The sequence below is a fragment of the Equus asinus genome, chromosome 6 (genome assembly GCF_041296235.1).
Source record: "Equus asinus isolate D_3611 breed Donkey chromosome 6, EquAss-T2T_v2, whole genome shotgun sequence".
Classification (NCBI taxonomy): Eukaryota; Metazoa; Chordata; class Mammalia; order Perissodactyla; family Equidae; genus Equus; species Equus asinus.
Genome location: NC_091795.1, coordinates 16,775,469 through 16,785,831, shown reverse-complemented (window position 1 = coordinate 16,785,831; position 10,363 = coordinate 16,775,469). Strand labels below are relative to the sequence as shown.

Below are 10,363 nucleotides of genomic sequence, written 5' to 3'. Positions count from 1 at the left end.
TAGAAAAGTCTTCAAGGGGCAGGCTGCAATGCCGGTGGCTTCGTAAGCCTCCCGCAGGCCTCCGCCCTCAGGATCCACTTTTCTTGTTTTATATCAGGAAAAGCACTTTTCTGCCGCAGCACAACGTAGGGCTGCTTCTGAGGTTCCTGCAGACAAGGGACACACTCCCTGAGCTGCAGACTTCTGGGGAAGGGAAGGCGCAGGGCACGCGGCCCCGGCTAGGCTGCCGACGAGGAACTCCGCGACCACGAGAGTGGGTCCCGCCGGAGGAGAGCTGGACCCGCGCAGACGCCGAGTGGGCGAGCAAGACGGCGAGGAAGGGCGGCCGAAGTGGAGGGTGGGGTGGGGCGGGGGGGGCGCCTGCCCGCGGCTTCCGCCCGCGGCTCCCGCGCTCGGGCGCCGCTCCACCTTAAGCGCCGGACCCCCTTAAGGGCGGGCGCTGGAGGCGCGCGCCGGGGGCGGGGCCCCCATGCAAATGAGGGGCGTGGGCTGGCGGGGCGGGGCGGGCGGGGCGCAGACCTGACGTCAGGCCTGCGGTCCGGGCAGTTGGCTCGGCGGCGGCGCAGCGGCAGGAGCGGCGGCACGAGCGGGGCCGCGCGGCGAGGCGCGGGGAGCGGCGGCGGCCGAGCCGGAGCAACATGGCGCCGGTGGGCGGGGGCGGGCGCCCGGGCGGCGGGCCGGCCCGAGGGCGCCTCCTCCTGGCGGCGCTGGTGCTGCTGGTGCTGCTGTGGGCGCGGGAGGCCCGGGGCCAGGGCGACCCCCAGCGAGGCGCGATCCTGGGCATGAGGCTGGCGAGCTGCAACAAATCGTGTGGGATGAACCAGGAAGGCATCATCTTCGTGTCCGAGGGCAGCACGGTGAACCTAAGGCTGTACGGCCAGAGGCTGGGCTCTATCTCCAGCAACCTGATCTCCTTCACCGAGGTGGACAACTCCGAGACCATCCGCAACTCTACCAGTTGCCCCGAGCTCACCAAAGACCTGGTCGTCAAGCAGCTGGTCAACGTGACCCGCGAAAACACGTCAGGGATGCTGGTGGTGCTCACTAAGTTCCTCCGGAGGAGCGAGAACATGAAGCTGTATGCACTGTGCACTCGGGCCGGAGTGGACGGGCCCTGGCAGAGGTGGACGGAGAACGACTCGCTGCTCTTTATGGTGGAGGAGAATGGGAGGTTCCTACCCCTCTGGCTGCACATCCTCCTCATTATGGTGCTGCTAGTGCTGTCGGGCATATTTTCTGGCCTCAACCTGGGGCTTATGGCCCTGGACCCCATGGAGCTGCGCATCGTGCAGAACTGTGGCACGCAGAAGGAGAGGCGCTATGCCCGCAAGATCGAGCCCATCCGGCGCAAGGGCAACTACTTGCTCTGCTCGCTGCTCTTGGGAAACGTGCTGGTCAACACCTCCCTCACCATCCTTCTAGACAACCTCATTGGGTCTGGAGTCATGGCGGTGGCCTCCTCCACCATTGGCATTGTCATCTTTGGGGAGATCTTACCTCAGGCCCTGTGCTCCCGACACGGGCTGGCTGTGGGTGCCAACACTATCGTTATCACCAAATTCTTCATGCTACTCACCTTCCCCCTCAGTTTCCCCATCAGCAAGCTCCTGGACTTTTTTCTGGGCCAGGAGATTCGCACCGTTTACAATCGGGAGAAGCTGATGGAGATGTTGAAGGTGACAGAGCCCTATAATGACCTTGTGAAAGAGGAGCTAAATATGATCCAGGGTGCCCTGGAACTACGGACCAAAACTGTGGAGGATATCATGACCCAGCTGCAAGACTGCTTCATGATCCGCAGTGATGCCATCCTGGACTTCAACACGATGTCGGAGATTATGGAAAGCGGCTATACCCGCATCCCCGTGTTTGAAGATGAGCAGTCCAATATTGTAGATATTCTCTATGTCAAAGACTTGGCCTTTGTGGATCCCGATGACTGTACTCCCCTCAAGACCATCACCCGCTTCTACAACCACCCAGTGCACTTTGTCTTCCATGACACCAAGTTGGATGCCATGCTGGAGGAGTTCAAGAAGGGTAAGGCCTGGCGCAGCTCTCCCGGTGAACTTTTGTCACTCCTCTGTACCCTTGCCTGTTTTGCATCTGCTGCTCATAGTGTCCCTTTGCCCAGTCACCTCCTTTGCTTCTGAGGTGAATGGCATTTGGGGCAGCAAAAAGAATTCTTAAGCATCTGCTGTCTGCCAGGCACTGTGCCTTATGCTTCAGGTGAATCAAAGCTGAGTGACACACTTGCCCCCTTGGAGGGAGAGAGCGAGGCCTCAGGGAGCTATTGAAGCAGGACAGAGTAAGGCAGACGTCTTAGATGAGGCCAGCACCAGGGCATGGAGATGAGAGCACAGTGGTGCATCTGATTGGGGTGGGGCAGGGAAGGAGCTAGGGAACTGAGAGAACCTTCACAGGGAAGGGAGCATTTGAGGATAGCCTTAAAAGGTGGGGAGACTTGGTACTTGAGGTGGAGGGAACCCCATGAGCAGAGGATCTGAGTGGGGAAGCAAAGGCTGTATTTGTGGCCCAGCAAGTGGTCCTGTTCAGCTGGGTGTGGGCTCTGCTCATCAGTGCCGGGGCGAGAGGCTGAGTCATTAGCGGCCTCGGGAAGAGCCTTGAAAGGATGCTAAGTATGATTGGAGCTGTGGAAAGTTTTTGAGCAGGGGGATGCCGTTACTGGAGCTCCTAGCCCACAGAAGCCGAATTGGGAGGTCTCTAGTTGGCTTCCCACTCAGAACAATGCCAAGTAATGCTTTGACTATTCAGCAGAAGCAAGCAGGTTAAGTTTTGGTTATTGTTCTGTCTGTCCCAGGCGCCAAACATAAGCTTCCCCTCTGTGGTCTGCTGGAATCTTCAGCCGGCCTTGCGTGGCCTTGTGTTTTTTTCTCACGTGGGTTCTTGGCCAGTTCTCAGGTAGTTAGAGAGGCGCTTGGAGAGTTTACTCACCAGCCTCAAAGCTCAGGGCACACACCCCTTTCCTTACTTCCAACAGAACTTTCCTCCCACCTCTCAGAGTGGCAGTAAACAAGCCAATTATGGAGTAAAACCCTCCTAGGCCAAAGGGAGTGAGGAGGCAGAAAGGGAAGCTCTTTATAAAGGAATGGGAGGGGGAGGGATCTCATCCTAAACCCGGGGACTTTGCTTCATTTCCCATAGGTAGAGCTCCTGCTGACTAAGACCTAGGTTGGCCTGGGAGCGACTTCTGCACCCTAGCTGAGAGCAAGCTCTGGGCCCTTGTTAGTTGTTTCTAGAACAGTGAGTGGAAGGGAGACTGGAACTGGCTGGGTCAGTGGGCAGTAGAGTGGAATAGGGAGGAGCTGGCCTTGCCAGATTTGGTCTGAAAAGATGCTCGGGTAGGGGCCAGGGTCGGGGGTTGGTCCCCTCCTGTTTTCAGTTTGACAGACTGAATCTCAGCATCAGAGCTGAGAGAAGCCTTGAGTAATATAAGTCCAAGTGGGAGACAGCCCCATAAGGCGGCCTCACTTCTCAGGAACTGGAGGGATGTGGACATCTGGTGGTGATGGCATAACCTGGGGGAAACTTTGGGGGTGCAGACCCAGGAAGCTATTTCCCCCAGGCACCGCAGCCTGGGACAGAAGAGCAGTGTGGATTTGTGCCCCACCTCTACTCTGCAGCCTCTTGGCTCTGAGGACTTCTCTCTTGTTGCTTGGTCAGGAACCTGGTCAGGACTCACCAGGGCGTTTCCTCCTCATCACCTCTCTGGTCTTTGGGACATTGTTGGTGACACACCCAGCAAGCACGTTTGCATCTTTCAGCCCAGATCTGGATCCAACCAAGCAATATGGGTTGGCTTGGCCGGGCTCCCAGCCTCTGGTCAGCAGGTCTCAGCTCTCCTAGGGTGGGAGCTTCCTGGGTCTTAACAGGGCCACATTTGGATTCATCTTGTAAAAAAGTGCCACTTCATGAAGCTGGGTAAATAGAGCTAGCATCTCTCAGGCCAGAGCTCTGCTGAGTGGAACTCTCCAGATGCACATTTTAGTCCCCTGGACACTCCGCCTTAACAGAGGCCTGCGGCCTGAGCCCAAACCCGAGCCCAGGGGATGCTGGTAATTCCATGGATGGTCTACCCAGTGCAGCAGGAAGCCCTGCAAGTGTGATATGGTCATCCCTGATGAGCACACCCCGGGGCTTTAAGCCATCATCACTTCCTGGTCCCCAGGCTCCCCCCAGTGTGGGCTCTTCCACGTCTTTCCATCTGGCATTTACCTTTTTAGTTTGAGGCTGTCTGGGACATGGCAAACCCCTAGTGCACATCTGCAGTTTAAAAGATTTCCTTTACAAATTTGGTGTTTGGAAGCCTTCTTTTTTAGCCAAGAAAAACAAGGGAGCAAGGTTACCAACAGCCAGCGTTGTCGGCAGCATCAAAATCAGAGCTGGGGTTGCCTGCTGAGACTAGCCCAGCATCTCTCTGAGGGTCTGTCCTGTGCTTCGGTGGACGATTCAGCACCTCCAAGTCGGGCGAGGGCCCTGACCTCTGCCAGAGCCTTTCTGCTCTGAGTGTAATCCTCTTTTAAGGTTGTTTTATCTCCTTCCTGCCCACAGCGTATGAGCTCCTTGAGGGTAGGGATCATGCCTATTAGTGTTTTGCCACTCAGTGCCTGGTGAAGAGATGAGTCTTCAGTGAGTGCGTGTTAAATGAATGAGTGAATGAATTAATTAATGAACAACAAATGAACGACTGTCCGGCAAGCCCTACTGGCCTTCTTGCTGTGCTTGAACACACCAGGATGCTTGCACCCTGATGCCTTTGCCCTCCTATTCACTTGGGCTGGAATGTTCTTTCCCAGATGCCTGTGGCTCGCTCTCCCCTCCCTCATGTCTGCTTCAACTTCACCTTCTCAGTGAGGCCTTCCTGGCACCCTATTTAAAACTGTAACCCCCCATTCCACCCTGACCTTCCTGGTCTCCCCTACCCTGTGCTAGTTTTCTTTTTCACGTATCACTTTCTAACAACTATGTAATTTATAAATTTACTACGCTGTTTATTGTCTGTCTCCTCCCACTAGAATATAAGTTCCAAAGGGCAGGGCTCCTTATTTGTTCACTCCTGTGTACCTGCCCCCTAGAATGGTTCTTGGCACATCGTAAAACCTCAAGAGAAAGTCACTGAATCAATGAATGACTTGTCAGATTTGAGAGTTATCCCGGTTCCAGAAGTGCTAGAATTTTGAGGAGCTGATAAGGGATAAAGAAAAATGGGTGTTCTGCTGTTCTCCAGGGGCCTAGCTGTGCCAGGAAAGACAGGAGGAGCTCTTGTAATGACATAGCTATTAATGGTTCAGCTCAGCAACTGAGAAAGAGTTTGGGGTCTTGAGTGTGATGCATGGTTCCCCTTCCCTGTGCCTCAGTTTCTCTGTGAATAAGTGGTCTTTGACCATCAGGAGTTTACATAGCTTCCCTCATTAGCGTGACTCATGAATATGCTCCTGCACACTTAGAGACAAGCTTGGGGAGTCAGTGCAGGCATGGGGGTCTGAGCTCCCCCTAAGACTAAGGCAAGGAGGTTAGGGCTTCCCAGCTGCTTCCGCCTCCCAACTCAGGACAGTTATCGTTAGATATTTGTTGACCCTCGTACTGTGTGCAAGACCTGTGCTGGGTGCTGCAGGACCTCAGGAGTAAGACCATCTAGTTGGTGAGAGCAGTGAGGCCACCAAGAGGCTCGTGTGATTTGAACCTTTGTCCTTTGACTAAAACCTCGCCTAGCACTGTTTGCAGTACTGGGTGTTGTGGTTGGGTTTGTCTACAGCTTGAAATCTTAGAATAAAGGCTCCTTGGACTTTTCCTGGCTCAGCTGTATTTTTCCTCTATCGCAGATGCTCTCTCAGACTCTGGAAGCAAAGTACTATAATCGATGAACTCTCCCCCTGGAGATCAGAAGCTCAAGCCCCACACTGAAGCCCAGCTTTCAGATTTCTGCAGTGCCCTTCCCTCTGTGGCATTTCTGCCCCTCCCAGGGACTGAGCTCATCTTTAGTCATCTTATCTTTCCCCACCCACTTTATAACCATTTAGCCCCCTGTAAAGAGCTTGGTTTAAACTCTGCCCAGCTGGGTCACTGATCCATTAGGTGACTTTGGAACTGTTATTGCTCCTCATAGAAAGTTGGTGGGTTATAAATTGGAGGGGGGAAAGCTAGAAATATTTTATTAACTCCTTCCACATTTGCCCTTCTTTTTTTTTCTTTTTAAAGATTTTATTTTTCCTTTTTCTCCCAAAGCCCCCCAGTACATAGTTGTGTACTTTTAGTTGCGGGTCCTTCTAGTTGTGGCATGTGGGACACCACCTCAGCATGGCTTGATGAGTGGTGCCATGTCCGCACCCAGGATCTGAATCAGCAAAACCCTGGGCTGCCGCAGTGGAGCACGTGAACTTAACCATTCGGCCACGGGCCGGCCCCATCCCTTACCTTCTTAATTTTATTCCTGAAACACCTTTACAAAGTCAAGCAAAAACACTGTATAATTTTTGCATTCGTTTTGATTTCTACCATCTGACACACCGTAAGTATCATCTTTCCTTCTGTTTATTCGCTCCTTCATTTATTCAGCAGACATCTAGTTTTTTGAAGCCTGTGTGTCACACTCTGTGCAAGCTGTTAGAAATCAGAGAGGAATGAAACAGCCCTCTTGACAGAGCTCTCAGTCTGCCAGGGAGACAGACGTGTCAGCAGAGCTTGGCTGTGCCCTGCTCAGTGGTGCAGTGCCGAGGGGCCGAGGATGCTTCTCAGGTCAGAATAACAGGACTCACTGATCGTTACAGAGATGTTGAAATCAGGGCCAGGAAGTAGTTATGAACACCTGAGGTTTCTAGCTTGGGATTCAGGTTGATGATGATGTCATTTGATGGAAGTTGGGAGAGGAGGAAGCAGCGACAGTTGGTGAGTGTGGAGGGAAGGGAGTGATGGTAAATAATAATGGCGTGACCCCATTTTGGACTCCTCTGTGCCCAGCACTGTGTACACCAGAGCTTCTCACACTTGAACATGGGCCCAAACTGCCTGGGCATTTTGTTAAAATGCAGATTTGAACTTGGTGGGTTTGGGGTGCGGCTGGAGTCTGTATTTCTGACAAGCTCTTGGATGATGCCCACGCCTCTGATCCTGGACCACAGTGAGCAGCATGAGGGTGAAGTCCATCTGGGCAAGTGTGCAGGTCAACGTGCCCATGTAGGGGCTTGGGAGTGAGGCCAGGACCAAGCTGAAAGCTTTGGAAGTCAGCTGAGAGCAGGCAGAACGTGAGAAACATGTAGAAGCCTGGCCAAAGTGGCTTCTTGGAGAGATAAAAGAGCCAAGCAGGTGTGGTTTTGGGAGCCTCCTGGGGAGGTCAGATGGGGCGAGGGCTGAGCACAGACTGTAGGATGGGACAGTTATGTCACAAGGTGCTGGGAGGGGGCAGCCTCAGGAGTGGGAGTGAAGGCAGCCATCCACCTGGTCTCAGATAGCGCCACCTGGAAATGGTCTCTAACTGAGCTGGTGATTTGATCTCCAGAAGCTGCCCGGGGGCAAGTGTATCTGAGAGTGACAGCAGCTGCCTGCTAGGGTAGAGGTGCCAGCGGGGCAGCTGACAAAACCCTGGCCAGGCTCCTCCTCTCTTTCTCTTTAGTGGGTGCTTGGGGGCACGGAGCATGGCCACTGTGGGGAGGGCCGTACAGTGCGGCCTGCGGGCGGCTGCTCCTCTTCCCCTTGCTGGCATCTGCAGCCTGTGGGCTGGCTTTGCCAGAGGAGCCAGAGCTGGGAGCAGTTTCACCAGTCTTGCATTTACAGTTCTCTTCCTAGAGTTCTTCTTTGTGTACTGGAAGGTGCTGCCTTATGTGTCGGCCCTAATAAGAGCTTCTTAGATCATAGTGAGATCATCCTGGTGTTTACTTTTCAAAAATCTTATATATATTTTTTTTTTTTTTAAAGATTTTATTTTTTCCTTTTTCTCCCCAAAGCCCCCCGGTACATAGTTGTGTATTCTTCGTTGTGGGTTCCTCTAGTTGTGGCATGTGGGACGCTGCCTCAGCGTGGTCTGACGAGCAGTGCCATGTCCGCGCCCAGGATTCGAACCGACGAAACACTGGGCCGCCTGCAGCGGAGCGCGCGAACTTAACCACTCGGCCACGGGGCCAGCCCCTCAAAAATCTTATATTTTTAATGAGAAAGCCCAGCTCCAGAGTTTTTCTGGACACCTCTGGTCAGGATGGGAGGTATCGAAGAGATGTTTAACCTTGAAAATAGATGAGTGCACAGAAATTGTCCGACAGGATAAATGGCTAAGGGGCAGAGGACTTTCCAGAAGCAGAGGCCTGTCTTGTCAGTAGAAGTCTGGGAAGACACTCCAAAGGAGGTGACATTTCAGCTGGGTCTTCCAGGGTGAATAGACATGGCATTTTCTACTTCTGTGCCTCGTGTTCTGCGAGAACGGGGACAAGACCACAGGACAAGAAATGAGCTTATCCGTCCTTGGCGCCAACTTAGGGTAAAACTGCTTCTGCGTGATGTGACTGCTTCTCAGCCGTTTCTGGAGGGGCTTCGAGGTCCGACCGTGTGCCTTCTCTCTCCATCCCTCCCTGCCCCCCACATGAGTGCTGTCAGACAGAGGAGCCAGGGTCGTTGAACAGCAAGGGCATCTCTGAGGGAAGGGAATGGCACCTCACGGGCAGGGGCAGCAAGAGCGTTTAACAGACACCCTCCTGACAGGCTGCACAGCCAGGGAGAGTGTGTATAGAAGGTGAGGATGGCCCAGGCCCTTCTGTCACTGTCTTGGTGACTGATTTTAGCAGAGCCACCAGGTTTCTTCAACCCAGCCCACGCGGAGGGATGAGTTCCCTTGCTTGTCCTCCAGCTGGCTCTCTCTAAGCCTTCCTTTGGTCTTAGGGATTTTTGGAACTTTTCAGCAGAACTTGCCATGAGGATGTGAGGGTTATCGAATTTCCCAGAGGTGCCCAAGATGGCCCTGAGCCAAGAGGATGGGGAGTAGCTTTCTGGTGCTGTTCCTGCCATTTGATCCGGCCCCTCTCCCCTGCTTCTCCGAGTCCCTCTGTCTGCCTGCAGGCACAGCTGCCCTTAGGTGCTCGCCTGTCCTGTGCCTTCCGTTACCCCTTGTCAGCCCTGAGCGTGCCAAGACATCCTGTAGTTTTGTGGCTACATAAAGCACTCCTGGCTCATTGCATAGACTGGAGTCTGGACTCCTCCTTATTGTGTGATGCATCTATCTCATCATCAGAACTTTAGAAAACACACAAAAATCTAAACAAAACAATCCATGAGCCTGTGACCTAGAAAGAACCACTTTTAATATTTTGATTTATTGTAATAACTTTTTTAGAAATTTACTTTAAATTTTATTTTTTGGTTAAAAACATCTTGTAACAAACAGCAAGATCAAAACCATTTTCATTTTTGTGGCCACGCTCTCATATTAGCTGCCCATTTGTATTTTCACGTTTAAATCATTGTCTGCGTACAATTTTGTGTCCTGCTTTTTTGGAGCACGGCTTAGATTGGCTCTTCAGATTTTTCCTCTGATAAGAAATGAAATCCTTTTTTATCCCTGGGCTTCTTGGGAAGAGTGTTTGGGAGGATTTCCACGGACTCAGGGCTGGGCAGTGCTGTGTGGCTGACAAGAAGGTAGCCCAGAGGGCTGGGGTGTGCCGCTGCCAGCCTGTTTTGCTTCGGGTTAAGCCTGGTGTTGCTGGAGCATTCCCCAGAGGGGTACAGTCAGAGCTGCTTCCATGCTGCAAGGCTGGTTTACCAGTACCTGGGCAGGGTTCTCGAAAGACTGGTTTCCCAGGCTCTCTGGAACGCCTGGTCTCTGGCCAGCGGGCAGCCAGGAGCCTTGGTTGGAAGGAGTTTCCCTCCCTTTCCACCCCAGGCAGGCTCACTCCCACACACACTCGCTCCCCACCCCCACAGACACAAAGACAGGCTCACACAGAGGCACACTCTCCCCTCACAGGAAACGCACTTACCCGGCGCACAGGCAGACAGCCAGACACACAGTTACCCCCTCCAGGCAGGCAGCCTGTCTGTCTCTGTCTCTTTCCTCTATCTCTCTCTTTGTCTCTCTCTGTCTGTCTGTCTCTCATACATACACATGCACAGTCACCTGGAGTCCTGTGTTTTAAACTGATGTCCATCTCTCATCAAACTTCCCTCAGATTGAGTTTAAAAATGAGTAAATGCTCATGCAGTGGAGTTTATTTCATGAGAGGCTCAAAATAGAAACTGCCTCTTGGGCTCAGAAGAATTTCTCTGCTTGCTGGTGATTTGGTCACTCACGTTAATGTGTTCGGTTCACAGAGCTGTGGTGAGGATTCAGTGAGGGAAGGCATGTGAAGCACCCGGCTCAGTG

General features: G+C 53.1%; 1 protein-coding gene across 2 annotated transcripts in view; it reads left to right on the top strand.

The window, feature by feature from the left end:
* Positions 1–537: 537 nt before the first annotated feature.
* The window catches only part of CNNM4 (cyclin and CBS domain divalent metal cation transport mediator 4), a 34,892-nt gene continuing 25,066 nt past the window's right edge, over positions 538–10,363 (top strand). For both annotated transcript variants that reach the window (XM_070511668.1, XM_070511667.1), the window contains exon 1: positions 538–2,040. In XM_070511668.1, the coding sequence (XP_070367769.1) occupies positions 639–2,040 (1,402 nt within the window). In that variant the 5' untranslated portion in view covers positions 538–638. The remainder of the gene's footprint in view (positions 2,041–10,363) is intronic.